General features: G+C 41.8%; 1 protein-coding gene across 3 annotated transcripts in view; it reads left to right on the forward strand.

The window, feature by feature from the left end:
• ctnna2 (catenin (cadherin-associated protein), alpha 2) overlaps positions 1 to 23,523 on the forward strand; it is a 1,236,619-nt gene that overhangs the window by 102,745 nt on the left and 1,110,351 nt on the right. For all 3 annotated transcript variants that reach the window (XM_072576926.1, XM_072576917.1, XM_072576908.1), the window contains one exon: positions 20,912 to 21,107. In XM_072576926.1, the coding sequence (XP_072433027.1) occupies positions 20,912 to 21,107 (196 nt within the window). The remainder of the gene's footprint in view (positions 1 to 20,911; positions 21,108 to 23,523) is intronic.

The following is a 23,523-nucleotide window of genomic DNA, read 5'->3' on the forward strand; positions in this document are numbered from 1 at the left end:
TTTCCACCACCAGGAAGAAAGGAAACACCCGAGTGGCCAGTGACAAGCAGTGCCCTTCACATCAAAGGGCAATGCTGTGTGATCAAACTGTGAAGGCGAGGGCAGGGATTAAATCAAAATAGAGTTGGTGGGGTAAATAATGCACTCCACTCCCTGCGGCATCCACCTCTCCCTGAACAACTCCAGGGTGTTGGTGGAGACCGCGTGCTCCTTCTCCAGAGATACCCGGGCTCTAACGTAACCATGGAAGACGGGCAGGCAGTCGGCCTTAACGACCCGATCCGTTGCCCACTGCCTGACCTGTTTATGGTCAGTTTGGCCAGGCCGAGGAGCAGACCCACGAGGAGGTCTTCAGACCTGCCCTCCCTCCTCTGTGCTGGGTGCCCGAAGATCAGGAGCGTGGGACTGAAGTGCAACCAAAAGCATAGGAGGAGGTTTTTAAGAAAATCAAAAAGGGAGTGCAAACGCCCACACCCAATATACACATGGTCCACGGACTCCACAGTGCCACAGAACAAGCAGTTGGGCTGGGAGTCCGTGAACCACCGCAATCTGCGGTTGCAGGGGACCGCTGTGTGCAGCACCCTGCAACGCAGATCCCCGAGAGAAAGGGGGAGGACTCCGCATAGAGCCCTCCACTGCGGATCCCCACCGTTGGCAAATTGGCACGTCAAGGCGTGTCTGGACGCTGCTGAAAAATGTGTTGCCGGAAAAGTGCAGCATGTCAGGCAGCATCAAAGGAGCAGGAGAATCGACGTTTCGGGCATAAGCCCTTCTTCAGGAATGAGGAGAGTGTGCCAAGCAGGCTAAGATAAAAGGTAGGGAGGAGGGACTTGGGGGAGGAGCATTGGGAATGCGATAGGTGGAAGGAGCTTAAGGTGAGGGTGATAGGCCGGAGAGGTGTTGGGGAGTGGAGAGGTTGGGAAGAAGATTGGCGGTCAATAAGATGGTGCTGAGTCCGAGAGTTGGGACTGAGAAAATGTGTCCAGACCGTGGATGAGGGAGAAGAGGTGGACGGTGTGCAGCAGCAGTCGATACAGGGCCCGCCTTTTTACGCCCTTAAAAGGGAGAAAATTAAAATTCTGGAGGCGGCTCAGGTTGTGGGGCACAGGCTCCCGCGGGAAGTACGGGAACTTGGGGCCAATGTGAAATTCCATGTTGGCAAGGGTAAACGCGGACGGGATTCCACCACACACCTGAGCATTCTCCAACTGGTGCACTATGTCGGGTCCGAGCACCGGCATTGTAAGGCATCGGTTGGTGGTGGCCACATACCGGACATCTACCGCTGGCCTGATCGCTATGTCCTGCGGCAGAGTCCAGCCCACACTCGTGTTGATTTTTTTCTTTCTTTTTCTTTTGAACGCCACACTATCGCCTAACCGCGGTAGTGCTTATTTTTTTCCACAGCACCCATGTTGTGTGTGTGTGCATGTGTGAGACACAGTGAGAGACACAAGGTGTACAAAGTTTTATTCAATTTCCACCACCAGGAAGAAAGGAAACACCTGAGTGGCCAGTGACAAGCAGTGCCCTTCACAAAAGGCAATGCTGTGTGATCAAACAGTGAAGGAGAGGGCAGGGATTAAATCAAAACAGAGTTGGAGGGGGAAATAATGCACTCCACTCCCTGCGGCACCCACCTCTCCCTGAACAACTCCAGGGTGTTGGTGGAGACCGCGTGCTCCTTCTCCAAGGACACCCGGGCTCTAACGTAACTGCGGAAGAGGGGCAGGCAGTCAGCCCTAACGACCCCCTCCACGGCCCACAGCCTGGACCTGTTTATGGCCAGTTTGGCCAGTCCCAGGAGCAGACCCACGAGGAGGTCTTCGGACCTGCCCTCCCTCCTCCGTACCGGGTGCCCGAAGATCAGGAGCGTGGGACTGAAGTGCAACCAAAAGCAGAGGAGGAGGTTTTTGAGAAAATCAAAACACCCACACCCAATATACACGTGGTCCATGGACTCAATTGTGCCACAGAACAAGCAGTTGGGCTGGGAGTCCATGAACCATCACAATCTGCAGTTACAGGGGACCGCTGCGTGCAGCACCCTCCATCCCAGATCCCCGAGAGAAAGGGGGAGGACTCCCGCGTAGAGAGCCCTCCACTAGGGATCCCCATCGCCCGGTGCAAATGGGCACGCCAAGGCGTGTCCGGACGGTGGATGAGGGAGAAGAGGTGGACGGTGTGCAGCAGCAGTTAGTACAGGGCCCTCCTTTTTACATCCTTAAAAGGGACAAAATGAAAATTCCGGAGGTGGATCAGATTGTGGGGCACAGGCTCCCACAGGAAGTACGGGACCTTGGGGCCAATGTGAAATTCCGTCCAGGCTGGGGTGAGCGCGGACGGGATCCCACCCCACACCCGAGCATCCTCCAACTGGTGCGCTACGTCGGGTCTGAGCACTGCCGTTTTAAGGTGTCGGATGGCGGTGGCCACGTACCGGACATCTACCGCTGCCCTGCTCGCTATTTCCTGTGGCAGCGTCCAGCCCACACTCCTGTTGATTTTTTTTTCCACACTACCGCCTAACTGCGGTTGTGCTTATTTTTTTCCCCAGCACCCATGGTGTGTGTGTGCAGGTGTGATACACAGTGAAAGACACAAGGTGCACAAATCTTTATTCAGTTTCCACCATCAGGAAGACAGGAAAACACCTGAGTGGCCAGTGACAAGCACTGCCCTTCACATCAAAGGGCAATGCTGTGTGAGCAAACAGTGAAGGGGAGGGTAGGGACCACACTCCTGTTGATTTTTTTTTATTCTTGCACGTACACACACACTCACACTGATCCAATTCTCAAAAGGGAAAAACAGCCAAGTGGCCTATGACAAGCAGTGCCCTTCACAAAAGGGCAATGCTGTGTGATCACACTCCTGTTTTTCTTTATTTTTTCTGACAAGTGGTGCCCTTCCCATCAAAGGGCGATACCCTCCTGCTTAATTTTTTTTTTCTTTTTTTAAAATTTAACCCCCACACTACCGCCTAACTGCGGTAGTGCTTATTTTTTCCCCAGCACCCATGGTGTGTGTGTACAGGTGTGAGACACAGTGAAAGACACAAAGTGCACAAATCTTTATTCAATTTCCACCGCCAGGAAGATGGGAAAACACCCGAGTGGCCAGTGACAAGCACTGCCCTTCACATCAAAGGGCAGTGCTATGTGATCAAACAGTGAAGGGGAGGGTAGGGACCACACTCCTGTTGATATCTGTCAGCACAAAGTCTCTGATTTGACCAGATTAGCAGCTCCAATCGGCAAACTCATTCTGAGATTCATCTGGCTGACCTTGTTACAATCATTACATTTCCCTATGATAACCATCATATTGTAGTGTGGGACAGTAAATTCTGATGCTCGGCCCTGATTTCTGTGCAAGAAGTAGTGTTTGTTTCAGTGGCTGTGACTGTATGTAATTTATGAGTTTCAAGGTTTGATCTAATACTGAAGCTAACTCTTGCATTGTTTGGTTATAAGCTTCACAATAGAAGCAACAATAGGTGATCTGAATATCAGGAGTTTGCTTTTTTACTTTCCATAAAAATCTTTTGCTTTTTCTCAGTATGGATGCCACTCTAGTGCAAAAGCTTCAATACATGGACCAGGTAGTTTTAACAAAAATAAAGGTAATTTATTTTCCCTCAAGTGGGTAACAGTTACTCAAGGTATTGCTCCACAAGTCACATAAAACATGAATTCCTTACAAACAAAAACATTCCCCTGAATGGAGTTCCTATAAACTTAGCAAATGTTAGCCAGCAGCTGGCAGTGTCTGCTAATCAGTGGACCTGTCAATCTGCAAAGCAAACCTCCCATTAGTAGCTAACTTTTCTTACAGCTAAGCTATTCATATTCATTTGTAAATTTCTTACTACTTAAGTGCAATTTACTTTCCCACTTTGTGTCATCTGCAAATTTGGCTGCAGTACATTCTATCTCTGCATTGAATGAGTTAAAATAGCTTGTTTGTGGCCCTAAGAGCAAATCCAATGGAACCCTACAAGTTGCAGCTTGCCAATCAGAACAAAGATCCATGTTCTTTGATTCTGTGCTTTCCGTTGGTTTCCCAATCCTCTATCCTAGACAGTATATTACCCTTAACCCTGTGTGATCTTAGCTTGTGTATTAACCTTATTTGCAGCACCCTATTAAATGCCTTCTTGAAATCCAGATCTACGACATCTATTGGAACCCCATTATCTACTTGCTTGTTACATCTCAGAAAAGGTCTAGCAAGTTAGCTAATCATGATTTACCCTTCATAAACCATGCTGACTCTGATCAGTTATGTTTTGACTATCCAAATGTCCTGTTAATACATCCTTTGTAATAGATATCAAATTTCCCAATGGCAGATGTTAAACCAACTTAATCTACAGTTTCCTACTTTCTGCCTTTTTGTGTTTTTAAGCAAGGGCATTTTTTCATTCCAGCAGAATATTTTCAGAATAGAGGGAATTTTTAAATATTATAACCAATGGATCCACTATCACTGCTGCCACTTCTTTAAGAGCCTACGATGTAGGTCATCAGGCCCCAGGGACTTGTCTGCCTTTAATCCTAATTGTTTGCTCATACTTTTTTCTGAGTCATGGTGATTGTTCTAAGTTCCTCCATTTCTATAATCTTTACATTACTTTTTACTAGTGGTACAGTTTCAGTGAGTGATCTCCACTGTGAAAACAGCCAAAATATTGATTTGTTGTCTCTGTCATTTCTGTGTTCCCTATTACTAACTCCCCATTCTTATCCTTTGAAGGAGGAACATTCATTTCAGCTACTCTGTCTTTCTTTTTATCCATTTCTAGAAGCATAACAGATTTCAAATGAGTCAAAATATCCTAATTTTACTGATAGCTGCCTGAACTTGGAGTTATCTATCAATGTATGGAAACTGCTCACCTGAATAGGTGCCTGAGTTGATGTTGATTTCTGTAGCAAGAAGCTCAGCTGATCATTGACTCATCAAATCTAAAAATAAAAAAAAGGCTTTTAAAGCAAATGATCAGGCAGGACACTTTCATACTAGGTGAGGCAGACTGAGTGAGTGTATTTGGGAATTTGGTACAAAGAGGGAATTTGGTGCATTTGGAGGTAGAACTGGTTTTAAATGAGATTTACTGTGGGAAGTAACATGTGCTGTGTGGGGAATTTGGTGAAGTGGAGGGAGGACCTTTACTTTCAGCCTTCTGCACAAAATTAGAAATCAAATGCGACAGAGGAAGAAGCTATCTCAGTAATTGATCATTTTAGAAACAATTTATTATATTGTAAATACTGTATTGTTTTATCAGTATTACAAAGCTTACTGGCTCTGCGAAAAAATTTTTGGATGAGTTAGGAAGTAACTTGAAAAATAGGACCTCAGAAGTCGCAATCTAAGTGTTACTACTTCGTAGAAATAGCAGGAAATACCAGATGAATATGATGCTAAAGAGATGGTACGAGGGGGAAAGTTTCAGATGCCTGGGACCATAATAAGGGGATAGGAACAGAAGTAAGTCCCTCGAACCTCCTTCACTGTTCATTAGAATCTGACATTCCTCAATGCCTTCTGGCATTGGGACCAGTTCTGGGGAGGTGGGACCACTAGATGAATTAGAGAAGTTGCACCTGGGCAGAACTGGGACTGATGTTCGAGGGGAGTACTTGCAAGAAATTGTTGCGAGGCTTTAAAGTAGCAGGAGAAAGCGAACCTGTGAATGGAGTCAGAAGGAGTGTTCACAATAAAGTGGATAAGTTAATTGCACAAAGATGAAGCCAGGTATAATTATGGAGATATGGCTGCATGGTGACTGGAAATGGGAATGGAACATCCAGGGATATTCATCATTTAAGAAGGGCATATAAAAAGGGAAAAGGCAGTGGAGTTGCGCTTTTGGTTAAAGAGAAAAAATAATGCAATTGTGATTAAGGGTATTAGCTGTGATTATGTGGAATCTGTATGGGTTGACATGAGAATCACCAAGAGGCAAAAATTATTTATGGGGATTTTATATAGATTCCCAAAATTTTATATCGACTTAGGGAATGGCATTAAGTGGGAAATTAGAGATGCATGCGAAAAAGGAAAATTTGTAATTATGGATGACTTTAATCTGCATATACATTGATATTATTACAAATTTACTTTGCCCATAGAGGAAAAGTTCCTGGACTGTATATGAGATGGTTATTACATTGAGGAACACACTAGAGAGCAGGCCGTCCTAAACTGTGTACTGTTTAATGGGAAAGGAATAATTGATAATCTAGTTGTGCAAGATCCCATTGGAGAAAGTGAGGCCTGCAGATGCTGGAGATCAGAGTCAAAAAGCATGGCGCAGGAAAAACACAGCATGTCAGACAGGATCCAAGGAGAGAAGAACTGACATTTTGGGCATTAGCCATTCATCAGGAAGTAGGGCTTATGCCCAAAATGTCGACTCTCCTGCTTCTTGGATGCTGCCTGGCCTGTTGTGCTTTTCCAGCTCCATGCATTTTGACTGAGGTCCCATGGGGATGAGGAACCATGATATGATAGAATTTTTCATTAAGGTGGAGAACACATAGTTGAGATTTTGGGTCTGTTTTAGATTAGAGGAAATAATGATGGTATAAACAGGAGCTTGCTATGGTAGATTAGGGAATATTACTTAAAGGGATGGTGACAGAAAAGCAATGGTAAACATTCCAAGAGTGCATTATTGAACTGACAGTTATTCAATCCTGCTCATCACAAAAGTCAAACAGGAAAAGTGGCTAAACTGTGGCTTACAAGAGAAATTGGAGTCAGTATTATATCCAAGGAAGGTGTATGGAAATTGGCCAGAAAAGAAAGAGACCTGAGGAATTGGAGCAGTTTAGAATTTAGCAAAGGAGGACAAAGGAATTGATTAAGAAACAGAAGATAGTATGAGAGTAACTTTGCAGGCAACATAAAAAGTGACTGTAGTAGTTTTATAGGTATATGAAGAGGAAAGGTTGGTAAAGGCTAAAGTAACTCCACAGAAGTGACATCTGTCACCAAGTTACTCTTTATTTACACATAAACAGCCTTGACATTTGTGCTGTCTGTGAGGCAGAACTAAAGTGTCAGCACCTCAGTCTCGCTTTTTAATATGTCAGCAAGGGCTCCCTTTTGGACTGATTAACAGTCCCAATCAGGGAACTCATTTTATGAGGTCCAGCTGGCTGACCTTGTTCCAATCAGTATGAAGGCAGGCTCCTTACAGTCAGAAATGGGGAAGTTTGTAATGGGGAACAATGAGATGACTGCTCATCTGAGTCGATTCTTTGGACCTATTTACAAAGGAGGATACAAATACCAGTAATCTTGGGAAATTGTGTTTAGAGTGAGAGAAAAACGGAAGGAAATTAGTGTTAGTAGCGAAATTAGTTGGGGAAATTGATGGGATTGAAGGCCAATAAATCACCAGGGCCTGATAATCTCCATCTCATTGTACATAAGGAAGTCACCCTTAAAATAGTGGATGCACTCGTTGTCAACTTCCAATCACTTATAGACTGTGGAACAGTTCCTGCAAATTGGAGGACAGCTGATGTGATTTCGCTGCTCGTTGGATGCTGCCTGAACTGCTGTGCTCTTCCAGCACCACTAATCCAGTATTTGATTTTCAGCATCTGCAGTCATTGTTTTTACCTAGCTGATGTAACCCCTCTATTTAAATGGAGGCAGAGAATCTAATCTAATTTAATCTAATCTAATCAGAACTGTCAGCCTGACATCGCTGGGGGGGAAAACGCTAAAATTCATTATCATAGATTCTGTAGCAAAGCACTTGGAAAATAGTGATGGGATCAGACAAAGTCAACACAGATTTACAAAAGGGAAATCATGCTTATCAAATCAATTGGAATTCTTTGAGAATGTAACTAATGACCCAAAGGGTCATATGATTCTAACTGGTAGAGTTGATAAGGAGGAGCAAGTGGATGCATTTTATTTGGCTTTCAGAAGGCTTTGACAAAGTCCCACATGACAGATCAGTGTGTAAAATTAAGTTGCATGGAATTTGGGGTAATGTGTTAAGATTTTTGAATTTTCCTTTTCTTGCCATATGTACTCAAGAACAAAAGTACAGGAGTATGGTGAAAAGTGTATAATGGTGCCACACAAGGCGCCATCTTAGGCTCAAGATACTTGATACAGAATATCAAGAATATGGTAGAAAGAAAGAACAAGTTCAAAGTTAAACATTTCAGTAATTGTACACCAGTGACACCTCCTTTTGTTTAAAGTAGAAAATAAAGAAATAAAGCTGAAAGTTTCAAACCTTAAGATGGATGCAAAACTAGATGCTGATAGGAAACAGTAAATACATTTTTTTTTCCAAATAGCAGGTAGTGACTAGTGGGGTACTGTAGGGATCAGTGCTAGGACCACAGCTATTTACACTATGTGTTAATGATTTAGATGAGAAAAATAAATGTAATATCTCCAAGTTTGCAGATGATACAAAACTATTGGGAGGGTAGCTGTGAAACGGATACTTCAATTTGATTTAGGCAAGCTGAGTAGACAAATAAACAGCAGATGCAGATGTGAAATGATCCACTTTGGTAACAAAAACAGAAAGAGCAGTTTATCATCTGGCCATACATTGAGAGGGATATGTGCAACAAGACCTGTGTGTATTGATATACCAGTAAGTGAAGGTAAGCATGCAGGTGCAGTTGGGGATAAAGAAGGCAAATGGTATGTTTTTTATAGCAAGAAGATTCAAGCACAGAAGTAGGGATGTCTTGCTTCAATTATATGGGGCCTTGGTGACTCTAGACCTATAATATTGTGTGTAGTTTTTGTCTCCTTATCTGAGGAAGAAATAGTCTTGTCATAGAGAGGGTGCAGCTTTTGTTTACCAGACTGATTCCCGGAATAGTGGGACTGACACAGTGAGGTGAGGTTCAATCAGCCATGATTATATTCACTGGAGTTTTGAAGTATGGGGGTGGGGAAGAATCTCCATCCAAACCTATAAAATCTTAGTGGGACTAGACAGGATAGATGTGGGAATAATGTTCCTGATGGTAGGGGGTCCAGAATCAGAGGTCACAATCTAAGGACATGGGGTAAATGATTTAGGATTGAGATGAGATGTGTGGAGAGAAAGCAGAGTTAATGTTTTGGGTTCAGCGACCCTTCAGAGCTGGAGTTCTTCAGTTATGAAGAAAGGTCACTGGACATGAAATGCTAACTCTGCTTCCTCACCAGAGATGTTGTCAGACCTGCTGTGTTTTTCCAGCAATTTGTTCTTATTTCTGATTTCCAGCATCTGCAGTTCTTTGGTTTTTATGAGGAGAAATTTATTTTACTGAACAGTGGTAAGCTTGTGGAATTCACTACTAGGGAAAGTGGTTAAAGCCAAAACATTTGTATGATTTCAAGAGGGAGTTGAATATAGCATTTGGTGCTAAAGAGATGAAAGGCTGTGGGTGGGGCGGGGAACCGGGAACGGGCTGTTATGTTGGATGATTAGCCATGAAGATAAAGAACAACAGAGCAGGTACAAAGGGCAAATTGACTATTTCTGTTTTCCTTTTTCCACCTCTGTATAGACTGTGTATTAACTTTATATTACAGCATCATAGGTTACAGCATTGTGACTGTACCTCCACTATGGACTACATGTGGTTCAAGGAGGCAACGCACCACCACCTTGCTAATATCTAAATATTGGAGGCTCTGGGCTTAAAAACTGACAAATCTCAGGGTCCGGGTGAATTGCATCACAAGCTGCTGTGGGAGGCGAGGCAGGAAATCGCAGGTGCTCTGACAAAAAGTTTTGACTCCTTTGTGGTAGTGCTGGAGGTGTTACAGAAGAGGTTCGCCAAGATGTTAACTGGGATGGAGCAATTGAGCTATATGGAGAGACTTGATCGGCTTGGATTGTTTTCTTTAGAGTGGAGAAGGCTGAGGGAAGGCATAGTTGAGATGTAAGATTGAAGGGTATGGTAGAGTGAGTAGTGAGTAGCTGTTGCTCTTAGTTGTGGGGTCAATCACAAGGGGGCATAGTTTAAGGATCAGGACTGGAGATTCAGAGGGGATTTGACAAAAAAGGCTTCTTCATTCAGGGTGGTGGGAATCTGGAAGGCACTGCCTGGGAAGGTGGAGGCTAAAAAAATTGGATGAGCACTTGAGATATTGTAACAGTCATGGATATGGGACAAGTATAGGAAATTGAGATTAGTGCATCTTTAGTGTTAGTTATTGCCGGTGCAGACTTGATAGCTAAGGACCTTTTCTGCACTGTATGATTCCTTAATTCCATTCTGGCAACTAGGGTTGGGCAATTAATGCTGGTCCAGCCATTGACGTCCACTTCCCATGAATGAATAATAAAAATTTAGAGATGGCAGGGCAGTTGATGTGCTGCAGTCGAAGAATGTGGGATCATCTTGATGTGTGTGAGATCCAGGGCAAATACATTTGAAGTAAGTGCTAGTGGTTGTTGGAACTTTGGCTCAGTTGCTGAAGTAGGGCCAAGTTGTAGACATTGGCATTTCAGGGAAAGTTAAAGTTACCTGGACGTTTTACTCCAGGAGGTGCTTTACTCCAGATTTTATTGATGGTCAGCGACAGGAGGATGTGACTGTAAATGATCATTGGCAATAGGCACAGTTTAGATCAGAGTGGTGCTGGAAAAGCACGGCAGGTCAGGCAGCATCCAAGGAGCAGGAAAATTGGTGTTTCGGGCAAAAGCCCTTCATCAGGAATAGAGCACTGAGGATAACTCTTTCACTCTCAGGGTGAGTCTTTTGATGGCTGTACAGACCGATACAGCTTCTGTGGGCTCTTGGGACAGGTGCTGGTCATAGGAACAGGGATTGGGATAGTGATGTGGCAGTGCGCTTCTTGCACTGTTTTTGCCTGGCTTCCATTTCTTTTCCCCAATGGCAATTCTTGAGTTGCTTGATGCCTTCCTGGATTCTCCACTTTGGATAGTCTTAGGCCAGCGTTTCCCAGGTGTCTGAGAATGCAACCCACTTAGCTAGTGAGACCTTGAGGGTCTTACTGAAGTGCTACCTCTGTCCATCTGGGGCTTGCTTGCTGTTTGAATCTGGGAGTAGAGCACCTACTCGGGGAGTCTCTTGTTGTTCAGGTGCAAGACATGTAGCTGATCAAGGGTGGTCAGTGCCTTGATGCTGGGGATGTTGGCCTGGTCGAGAACTCTGGTGTTGGTATATGTGTCTTTCCAGCGGATTTGCAGGATCGTGCGCAGGAAATGTTGGTGGTACTGCTCCAGTGCTTTGAGGTGTCTGCTGTAGACGGTCCAAGTTACAGAGCCATATAGGAGAGCAAGAACCACCACAGCTCTATAAACTTTGTTCCTGGTGTCAGGTCTGATGTTGTTCTTCTGGAACACCCTTTCCCTCAGGTGGCCAAAGACTGCGCTAGCACACTGGAGGTGATGCTGGATCTCTTCAATAGCTGCTTTGGCTGATAGGACACTTCCCAGATATTGGAAGTGGTCAAACTTTCTGAAAGCTCTTTCCATGGGCCTTGATGATCGGGGATTTGCTCCACAATGCTAGGCCAAGTTAATGAAGGACCTTCATCTGCAGGTATTCAGGGTGAGACCCACACTCTCATATGTCTCTGTAAAGGTGCTGATGATGATCTGGAGTATGTCTATGGAGATTGCACATCCACAAGCATCATCTGTATACTGCAGCTCGATGATACTAGTTGAGGTGCCTTTGATTTTGGCTTGAAAGTGGCAGAGGTTGAATAATTTCCCACAGGTTCTGTAAGTTAGCTTCACTCCAACAGGGAGCTTGTCAACAGTGAGGTGAAGCATTGCAGTGAGGTAGATTGAGAACAGTATTGGGCCGATGCTTAACACTGGTCTGAATGGGGAGTGGGTTGACGATGGAGCAATTTGTCATTACCACGATTTCCATGTCAATGTGGAGTTGGCAAAAGATGGTGACAAATTTCATGATGGAACCAAAGCAGAGAAGGATGCTTTATAATGCTTCCTGATTGCCTGTGTCAAAGGTCAAGAAGACCATGCAGAGGTAGGTGCTGTTCTCTGCATTTTTCCTCACTGTCATGCAGTGAAAATCATATCCATTGTGCCCCTCTGTGGCTAAAAGCCACACTGAGCCTCTGGGAGTGGTTCCTCAGCCACAGGATGGAGACGTTTAAGGAGGACCTGTCCAAGGACTTTTCAAATTGTCGACAGCAGGGAGATTCCTCTATAATTGCAACAGTTGGACTTGTTCACTTGTTTTGAAAATATTCATGACTGTAGCATCTCGAGCATTCCCTGAATTCTCTCCTTGATCTGAAACTGGTAGAAGGCCTTCTCTACTTTGTGCAGTGATGTGGAGGTTCCATTATTGGACTGGGCTGGACAAAATCAGAAGTCACATGACACCAAGTTATAGTCCAGCAGGTTTATTAGAAATCACAAAGTTTCAGAGTGCTGCTCCTTTGTCAGGTGAAGTATCACTTTGTCACTTCACTTGACAAAGGTGCAGCACTCTGAAAGCTTGTGATTTCAAATAAACCTGTTGGACTAAGCTGGTGTTGTGTTACTTCTTACTTCTGTCAAGGCATGGCGTGTAGTACGCTGCAGGATGCGTTCATGAATGCTCGGATCAGTGACAGAGCTCTGGTTGCGGAGGTCTCTGAAGTGTTCCCCCCAAGTGTTTTTTGATGGCCTCTTTATCTTTAATAAGTGTCACTTCATCCTTGGTTAGCAGTGGTGTGGGCCTTGGTGTTTGGTTCATATGTGGCCTTGACAGCTTAGAAGGAACCATACATGTTATGGCTGTCAATTGTTTGTTGGGCCTCCAGTGCTTTCTCCACCCACCATCTGTCCATTACGTTGCTGGTTTGTTTTTGTACCTCTCATTTCAGTCGCCTGTAGATCTGCACTTTGTCTTCTGAGTGCGATTGCTTTTTTACACTCAGAGATGCTATGCGCTTCTGGCTTAACAGTTCCTGGATCTCATGATCATTCTCTTCAAATCAATCTTGCTATTTACTGGTTGAGTGGCCAATTGAATTTTTTATCTTTATTGGTCTGCTCTTAATACTCCCATCATCGGAGACTATTGAGATCCTGTGACTAGGTATGCGCCCAGGGTTGCTAGGTTTGTGGAGAGGAGTTGGGTGTATGTGGTTATTTTTTCAGGGCCTTTAAGTGCCACAATGTTGAACTTTTTATGGCACTGCTTCTGTTGTCTGCTATGACAGGACTATATTTATGTTGATACTGTAATTAAGGCAGTTAGGGGAACCCATTGGGCAGAGGATAGTAGCCCCAGCCTTTTAAATTGTTCAACACAAGATTTTTTAGTTTGTTTGGGTGAGAGTTTCATGGTGGATGAACAAACTAGCCATGGCACCGTGATACTGGAAGCTACTGAGGTTGGGTGGGAGGGAAGTAAGATGGATTATTTTGGTAGTAGGGAACAGTAGAATGATGGTGATTGACATTGTTGCATGGATTTTCAATCAATCTTTGCTGAAATAAACAATGTGTTATCCACAGTGCCAGGGTGTGGGCTGGAGAAGGAGCCGGAATGGAAAGGGGACAATTCAGTGGTTGTGTTCATTGGTACAAGTAAGATTGAAGTTAGGCACTACCTTAATAAACAAAACCTTTAAAAGTTTCTGTGGACATGAAGAATATAGGCCCTTGATCTATAGGACCTTGAACAGTAACCACAATGTAGGAAGCAATATACAAAAATAAATATTGTATTTTTTATAACAAGGCAACAATAATCATGGGTGATTTTAATCTGGAGAAAGTGGAAAAATCAGATTGGTAATAGTAGTCTGGATGAGAATTTCTCAGAGCCATACTTTGAGTGATCAGAGAGAATTGGTAAAGTGTGACTGGATTAATTAATGGCCTCCAAAGTTGGAGCATTGTATGTATCAACGATCATGATATGATTGAATTTTACATACAGTTTGAAGGAGAGAAGAGTTGATCCAAGACTAGTATTTTAAACTTAAATAAGGGCAATTATGTAGGCACAAAAGATGAGTTGCATAAAATGAACTGAGATATTACTTGAGAGATTGATCAGTAGAGAAGTATAGTCCTACTAAGAAAAAAAGTTCTGAAGTAAGATATCTAAGTTAAGGAAAGCATCTAGTTTATTGAAAGAGCATGTAATTGAACAAAAGTGAGTGGCAGGTCAGATAACTGATCAGAATACAAGAAATTACTAAAATAACAAAGATTAAACAGGTTAAGGGTGTTAGTTTTAATGTGTGTTGTTATATGCTGACAGTTTGTAACTGCTTACTTGTCACTATAATGTAATTACTTGTAGTAAACAGTAATGCCTGTTAACGGCAGAAACCTGGTCTGTGATTTCTATCAATCTGAATTTGAAAATTGAGTAAGTTGAGGAATTTCATATTGATTCAAGTCAGAGATCTACACAAGGAAAAGACCCTTTGGCCAATCACATCAACGCAGGTCAAAAACAACCAACTGGCTATTTTGATCCTGTTTTCCAGAACTTGGTACATAGCCTTGTATACCTTCACATCGCCAGTGTGCATCTATATATAAATTGGAGGTTCTCACCACCCTTTACAGACAGTGAGCTCCAGAGTTCCACCACCCTCTGGAAGAAAAGTTTTTTCCTTCACATCTCCTCTGGACATTCTGCCCCTTACCTTAAATCTTACCTTAAATCATTGATTCCTCCATCAAAGAGAACAGTTTCTTACTGCCTATTCCTGTCCATGCCTCTCAGTTTTATACAGGTCTGAGGAAAACTTCCCCAGTCTGTCCATTCTCTCTTCAACACTGAAACTCTCCAGCCCAGACAACAGCCTAGTAAATCCCCTCTGCATCCTCTCCAGTGCTATCACGTCTATCCAAAAATATAGATTCCAGACCTGCACACAGTATTCTCTAGCTGGAGCCTCACCAACATTAAATTCTATGCCTCGACCAATAAAGGCAAGTATACTATATGCCTTCTAACAACTTTATCCGCTAGTCCTGATAGACATTAAGGGACTGGTGTACAAGTACACCAATCTCCCTCTGATCCTCATTGCTTCCCAGGACCATGCCATTCACCATATATTCCCTTGTCTTGTTTGTCCCCCAAGTGCATCACTTCACCTTTATCCAGATTGAATTCCATTTGCCATTGATTAGCCCACTGGATTAGCTCATCTGTAATCGTCTTGTTATCTAAGGCTACCTTCTTCACTGTTTACCACCCCACCAATTTTTGTGTTGTCTGCATTGGTCAAATCTAAATTATTTAATATAAACTGCAAATAGCAAAGACTACAAAACCAATCCCTGTGGGACCCCGCTGGACACAGAATTGAGTTGGAAAAACACCCCTCAAAAATCACCCTTGCTTGCTGCTACTAAGCAATTAAGGATCCCATTTGCCAAATTTCTTTGTATCCCAAGGGTCTTACCTTTGCTATCAGTCTTGCATGTCTGACCTTATCAAAAGCCTTGCTGTAGTCCAAGTAGAGTACATTAAAAGCATTGCCCTCATCTGCACACTTGGTCATTTATGTTTGAAAAATTCAATCAAGTTAGTCATACATGGTCCTTGATTTCTATCAGAAACAAAAACTGAATTTTTTGGAAAAGCTCAGCAGGTCTGGCAGCATCTGTGAAGAGAAATCAGAGTTAACGTTTCGGGTCCAGTAACCCTTCCTCAGAATAGATTGATTTCTATCAACTTGTATATGAAAGTCAGGTAAATTGAAAAATTTTGTGGACTTGTTTTAAAATCTTTAAATTCTGTGACAACTTTAAGAATGGTAAGGCTTGATTTCCAGAGCTACTCCAGTGAATCATGACTCCAGTTAATGTTAAGTTTCCAAAATTCATGGATGTTTGGAAAGGTTCCATTGTACAGGAAAGTAGCAAATATAATCCTTTCCTTCAGAAGGAGGATACTTTAAACCAGGTAGCTTGATATTTATCATGGAAAATAAGTTAGATTTGCTGATTAAGGAAGTTTTAACTTGGTACTTGGAAAACTGAAAGATAATTGTAAAAGAGTCAGTAGAGTTTTGTGCAAGAAAAATTGTGTTTAACTGAATTATTGGAATTCATCGATGGAGTAACATGGTCTATGGATAAAGTGGAGCACATTAATGTACTGTACTTTATTTCCAGAAGATTTTACAAGCTTTCAATTAAAAAAAATCTTTTGTGCAAAGTAAGAGTTAATGGTGTAGGGTCATAGTACATAGAACATTACAGCGCAGTATAGACCCTTCGGCCCTCGATGTTGCACCGACCTGTGAAACTAATCTGAAGCCCATCTAACCTGCATTATTCCATTATTATCCATATGTTTATCCAATGACCATTTAAATGCCCTTAAAGTTGGCGAGTCTACTACCATTGCAGGCAGGGTGTTCTACACTCTGACTACTCTGACATTTCTCCTATATCTATCACCCCTCAATATAAAGCTATATCTCTCCATGCTGGCCATCACCAACTGAGGAAAAGGGCTCTCACTATCTACCCTATCTAATACTATGATCATCTTGTATGTCTCTATTAAGTCACCTCTCAACCTTCTTCTCTCTAATGAAAACAGCCTCAAGTCCCTCAGCCTTTCCTCATAAGACCATCTCTCCATATCAGGCAACATCCTGTTAAATGTCCTCTGCATACTTTCCAATGCTTCCACATCCTTCCTATAAGGTGGCGACCAGAACTGTACGCAATACTCCAAGTGCGGCCGCACCAGAGGTTTGTACAGCTCAACATGACCTCATGGTTCTGAAACTCAATCCTGCTACCAATAAAAGCTAACACACCATATGCCTTCTTAATAACCCTATCAGCCTGGGTGTCAACTTTCAGGAATTGATGCACATGGACACTGAGATCTCTCTGCTCATCCACACTGCCAAATATCTTACCATTAGCCCAGTACTCTATATTCCTTTTACTCCTTCCAAAATGAATTACCTCACACTTTTCTGCATTAAATTCAATTTGCCACCTCACAGCCCAGCTCTGCAGCTTATCAATGCCCCTCTTTAAACTACAACATCCTTCGGCACTATCCACAACTCTACCGACCTTAGTTCCATCCACAAATTTACTAACCCATCCTTCTAGTCCTCATGCAGGGTTTTTTAAAAACATAACAATCAGCAGTGGCCCCAAAACAGATCTTTGTGGTACGCCACTAGTAACTGAACTCCAGGATGAACATTTTTCATCAGCCACCACCCTCTGTCTTCTTACAACTAGCCAATTTCTGAACCAAATCACTAAATCACTGTCAATCCCATGCCTCCATATTTTCTGTAATAGTCTATCATTGGGAACCTTATCAAACGCTTGTTGGGCTGAAGGGCCTGTTTCCACACTGTAGAGAATCTAATCTAATCTAATACTTTGCTAGTTCAGGCTAAGGTTTCTCACCTGCAGACTCTCAAATTTAATGATAATCTACTGAACAGCAAAAGGTGAGGGAGAGATAGCTATCTTCTTAAAAATAAATGGCCTAATTCTGCTCCTATGTCTTCTGCACAAGGACAAGCAATCATGGGAATACCACTACCTACAATTTCCCCTCCAGGCCACTCATCGTCCTGACTTGGAAAAATATTGTGCTTCCTTCAATGTTGCAGTGTCAAAATCCTGGAATTCCCTCCCTCAGGGCATTGTGGGTCTACCTAAAACATACTAGTTCTTGCCACCAGCTTCTGAGGAGCAACTAGGGACAGTCAATACATGCTGGCCAGCTAGCAACAACCATGTTCCATGAAAGAATAATAAAAACAAGACATTGGAATGCATTGACTATGTAACATGCCACATGGATATCATTAATAAATGGATCCATTAAAAAAAAGAACAGGACCAAAGAGTGAAAACAGTCAGTAAATCCTACAGAATGCAGGTATAATATGGAATCTGAAGTGTTTACTTGCAAAACCAAAGATCAAATTTCTTGGGCACATTATCCAAAACTACTGAAATCACAGCTGATCCACAAACAAAAAAAGTATCACAGAAATGGATAGGATAAATAGAGAAAGTATTTTCCCTGAGTTGGAGCCAGAACTAGAGGGCATCGGTTTAGGGTGAGAGAGGAAAGATTTAAAAGGGACATAAGGGGCAACTTTTTCATGCAGAGTTGTACGCGTATGGAATGGGCTGACAGAGGAAGTAGTGAAGGCTGGTATAATTGCAGTTTTTAAAAGGCATCTGGATGGGTATATGAAGAGGAAGGGTTTTGAGGGATATGGGCCAGGTGCTGGCAAATGGGTCTAGATTGGGTTAGGGTATCTGGTTGGCATGGACGAGTTGGACCGAAGGGTCTATTTCCATGATGTGCATCTCTATGACTCTAATTTCCACTTCATGGAAGCATCTGAAATGTGGTGAAAATAGATGATCAATATTCAATTTTCATCATTTGAATTGAATGCCAGAGACTTTGATGGACTGAAAAATGATTTTAAAAAGGACCTGCTGACCATATTTGGATGCCTCAGAGTTTTAATGTCAATCAAAATGCACCAAAACTCTCAGGTGTCAAGAAATTTACATCTCTTGTTTTACTCACAAGTACATGACAACTTCTTATATTAGAGAATAAAAGTTTTATGCAGTGTTCAGTTTGAAAAAGACAATGGAGCTAGATTTGAAACACATAAACCATATTTCAGTGCTTGATATGAATCACAAAGGGGAGATAAAGCATCATGGATTGAGCATTACATGGTTAAGTTCTTCTCTTCTTCAGTTCCTCCCTCTGTCTCAATTGTCATTGCATTAATAATCCTATTACCCTGTTCTGACCTTATGACCTAGTATAGAACCAAATGCATATGTTGCAAAATACTGTGTGAACCTGGAACAATTGAAACTGTTGTTATGTATCTGCTTTCAAATAATAAATGGGAGGAAGAATGAGCAGAATAGGAGGGTTAGTGATGGCAGTGGTACAATAGCAGTTACCATAATATTTCTAAATTGCTTTGAACTTGAATTGTGATCAATTATTTCTTGCTTTGTTGGTACAGGGTAAGCAGACAGATATTATGTTCCCTGAGCAGCTATATTTTCATATTTTGTAATTGTGATTGTGGAATTGCTAACATTCTACCCAAGGAAATGATACCTTTAGTGTTCGGTTCAGCACTGCTTTGTGGAGGATAGACTTCTGTTTCATTTGACAATTGATTGAGCCACTTACAGACCACTTACATGCATTATTTTCCTGATCTTTGATTTGCACAAATTTTCACCAACCATTAAGAATCTGAAAATTGTGAATCATGACTTTCAAAGAATTGAACAACCAATTTAACCTCCGTGTCATTGTTGCTACGCAGGTTATTTAAATATAATCTTACATCAAATCATTTCAAATGTCTTCTTTTCTGCAGATGCTGTAATTGGTGCTATTTAATGAACACCTTAGTTAATCCAGTTTTTGTTTGTGTTGTTGTTTTGAGGGATAAATATTAGCCAGAGAAACAGTGTTAACTCCCCAACAAATATGAAATGTTATTCCAGATTTGAAATTTCAATTATATTTCACTCACCATAGATACTACTACATCTGCTGAATACAGCAAGTACAGCAATCTCTGTACTTGTTTCAGATTTCCAGAGTCTGTAATATTTCGCCTTTATTCATGGGTTGACTCTCCTGCAGTTCTTTGACATGTTGCCATAGGATCTTTTACATAAATCCAAGCAGACATCTAAGTCTGGTTTGACATTTCACCAAAAAAGATGGCAGCTGTAGCTGTTCAGTGCTCTTTCAGTTTTGCATTAGATGTAACCTTCATTTTCATGATCCACCTCTGAATTCTTGAACATGAAATCTTGTGATTCAGAAGCTGGTGTGCTACCAATTGACCCATGCATGCAATGAAAATTTTACTTTTAGTTTTCAAGAACATACTTTTAATCAATTATCTTATTTTTTGAAGTTTAAAATATAGAATGTTTATTTATTGAATTGCTTTGTACCTTGCATCAGTGACTCCCATTTAGAAAGTGCTGAAAAGCAATTTGCAATATTCTAATCTTGTGAAGGCATTATACAATCCAATCAATTTAGTTTTAATCTCTCCTTTTCATTTGATGTATATTTTGGAGGTGATTGTAGTTCAAGCTTGGTTTCCAGTTGTTGAAAAACTGAGACTGGAAATATTGACATGATTGAACCAAACTACATTGAACAAGAAAGCTTAGGGTGGCACAGTGGTTAGCACTGCTGCCTCACAGCGCCAGAGACCCGGGTTCAATTCCCGCCTCAGGCGACTGACTGTGTGGAGTTTGCACATTCTCCCCGTGTCTGCGTGGGTTTCCTCCGGGTGCTCCGGTTTCCTCCCACAGTCCAAAGATGTGCAGGTCAGGTGAATTGGTCATCCTAAATTGCCTGTAGTGTAGGTAAGGGGTTGGGGTATGGGTGGGTTACGCTTCGGCGGGGCGGTGTGGACTTGTTGGGCCGAAGGGCCTGTTTCCACACTGTAAGTAATCTAATCTAATCGAAAGCTATTGGAGGTTGACAGGCAGGAGGATTGATTTAACAATTTAATCAGGATCATTGAGATCATACTTTGGGAAACTGCAGATGACTTTCCCTCCAGTAATTTAAGATGATGCAGTATCCCATGTACTGTCTGTGTGCATATGATCTTGGAACCATTTCAATTGTGGTGAAACCAGACTGGTGTTATGAATTAGTAATATTAGCCTTATTAACATTTCCGTTGAAGTTTTACAGCACAAAGCTTTGTCTGATGTTTAACTGTAAGCATGAAGGAATGCTGCAATATGTTTTCTGTCATAAAAAGTTTGATTGAATATATAGATCTGTGCAAAACATTGGGAGTATACAGTCAGTTGTCAAGATTTACATTGTCCATAAATTATTTAATTTGGTTTCATCATCTTTAGGTAACTACCCTTGTGAACACAAGCAGCAAGGGTCCATCAAGTAAGAAGAAAGGTCGATCCAAGAAAGCACATGTACTGGCTGCTTCTGTAGAACAAGCAACTCAGAATTTTTTAGAGAAGGGGGACCAGATTGCAAAAGAGAGTCAGGATCTGAAGGAGGAACTTCTGGTGGCGGTGGATGATGTACGTAAACAAGGTATGTATTTTTAGTTTAAGCATAGTTATGCAGTATTCTGGCTGATGGGATTGTAAACGCAGATAAATGATTCGTGCTGTTTGTCTTCCTTCATAATGATCATACTATGCAGTTTTTGTTTGGAGTGGAAGGTTTATTTTCTCCCCTTTCTTTTATTAACAGCATCTGATACTTGCTGGGGTATTGAGTGATTGTTGAATGACTATAGACACGCCATTTGAAGAGGTGGATATGAAAGTTAAATCCTGGCCTCAACAGCTAATCTCACAAGCATTTAGCAGAAAGTGTCAATAGATAGTGATTGGACTGTTTCTCCAATTAACAGCTGCAAAGCCAAATGTGTGATCACTGTCATTTGAGGTCATATCTGTAATCAAACATGCAAATTTCACAAATTAAATATGCAGTGAAAGGTAATGATTTGTGCCGGACGCCACACAGCTCAGCCTCTGTGACAATATTCATTTTGAAATTTTGTGATTTAATATGCTTAATTTACAAGCAAAGTAACTGAAACCATACTCACCATTGCAATTGGGTATCTCATCAGTGAATTATTGTGGGATTTATATATTACAATGTTATCACTTTACAGAAAAGTAAGTGGCTAAAAGCTACTTTATGCAATTAGTATATTTTAAGTTTGAAGGAAAAGTCAGGTCCCTTATTAATTTGTGAGAAAAATCTTTGAAGTCACATTTCTGAAAGCTTATTGATTCTTTGTCTACATTAAACATTTTAAATTATTTCATTTCCTGTTTTACTTATTCTGATATATGCACATGTTGGAATGTTTAAAATTTTACTTGCATGTTTCAAAACAATTTCAAACTTCCCCTCTAAACTGTAATCGTAGTGGGATGTATGGATAGATACCTTGGAGATAATGCGGAACAGGATTATCTTTGTTGGAGTGAGTTTTGTGCAACCAAAAATCTTTAATTCAAAAATGTTTTTTGCAAGGAAAGCACTGATATAGTTGTGAAATACTTAAGAGGTTTGAAGATGACGCAAATGTTAGTCATGTGATTGATCAGAAGAAATTAGAGACTTTAGGAAGTAGCAATAGCTGAATCAAACTTGTCTAACCATGGTTAGCTTATTTCCGTCCCAGAATTCTCCTTCCTCATTGGAATTTATCTTTGTTGTGAGTCATGAGCTATTTCTTCGTTCTCCATTATTATTATTTTTGTCTTTTGTGGGACAGACATACCTGACTGGCGAGCATATATTGACCACCCTTAGTTGTCCTTGCGAAGGTGGTGGTGAGCACCTTCTTGAACTGCTGCAGTCCATGTGCTGGAGGTAGACCCATAATGTTATTAGGAAGGGAATTCCAGAATTTTAACCAATTTGCACTAAAGGAATGGTGATATACTTCCAAGTCAGCGAGTGGCTTGGAGAGAAATTTGCACATAGTGGTGTTGCCTTGTAGCTGCTGCACTTATCCTTCCAAGTGGAAGTGATTGTGGGTTTGGAAGGTGATATCTAAGGACTTTGGATGAATTTCTGTAGAGGGTACACACTACTACTACTGAGCATCAGTGGTGGAGAGAATGGATGTTTGTGGATGTGATGCCAATTAAGTGGGTTGCTTTGCCCTGGATAGTGTCAAGCTTTTTGAGTGTTGTTAGAGTTACATAGAACATTACAGTACAGTACAGGTCCTTTGGCCCTTAATGTTGCACCGAACCGTGAAACCAATCCAAAGCCCATCTAACCTACACTATTCCATTTCGTCCATATGTCTACCAGTGACCATTTAAATCCCCTTAAAGTTGGTGAGTCTACTTCTGTTGCAGGCAATGCATTCCACGCACCTACGACTGTCTGAGTAAAGAAACTACATCTGACATCTATTCTCTATGTATCATCCCTCAATTTAAAGCTATGTCCCCTCATGCTAGCCATTACCATTCGAGGAAAAAGGGTCTCACTGTCTACCCTATCTAACCCTCTGATTATGTTATATCTGATTATGTGCGCTCATCCAGGCAAATGGGGAGTATTCCATGACACTCCTGACTTGTGCCTTGTAGATGATGGGCAGATTTTGGGAGTCAGGGCATGAGTTACTTGCCACACTATTCCTAGACTCTGCCCTATTCTTCTAGCCACAATTTATATGGCAAGTGCAGTTGAGTTTCTCGTCAATGGAAACCCCCAGGATGATAGTGTGAGATTCAGTGATGGCAATACTATTGAATGTCAAGGTGTTGTGTTTAATACCTGTTATTGGACATGGTCATTTTGCTTGGGATTTTAGGCGTCAATGTTACTTGCCACTTGTCAGCTCGGGCCAGGATATTGCCCAGGTCTTGTTGCATTTGAACGTGGACTGCTGAGAAGTCAGGAATGGTACTGAATATTAACATAGAACATAGAAAAATACAGCGCAGTACAGGCCCTTTGGCCC

Source organism: Chiloscyllium punctatum, chromosome 1 (assembly GCF_047496795.1).
Source record: "Chiloscyllium punctatum isolate Juve2018m chromosome 1, sChiPun1.3, whole genome shotgun sequence".
NCBI lineage: Eukaryota > Metazoa > Chordata > Chondrichthyes > Orectolobiformes > Hemiscylliidae > Chiloscyllium > Chiloscyllium punctatum.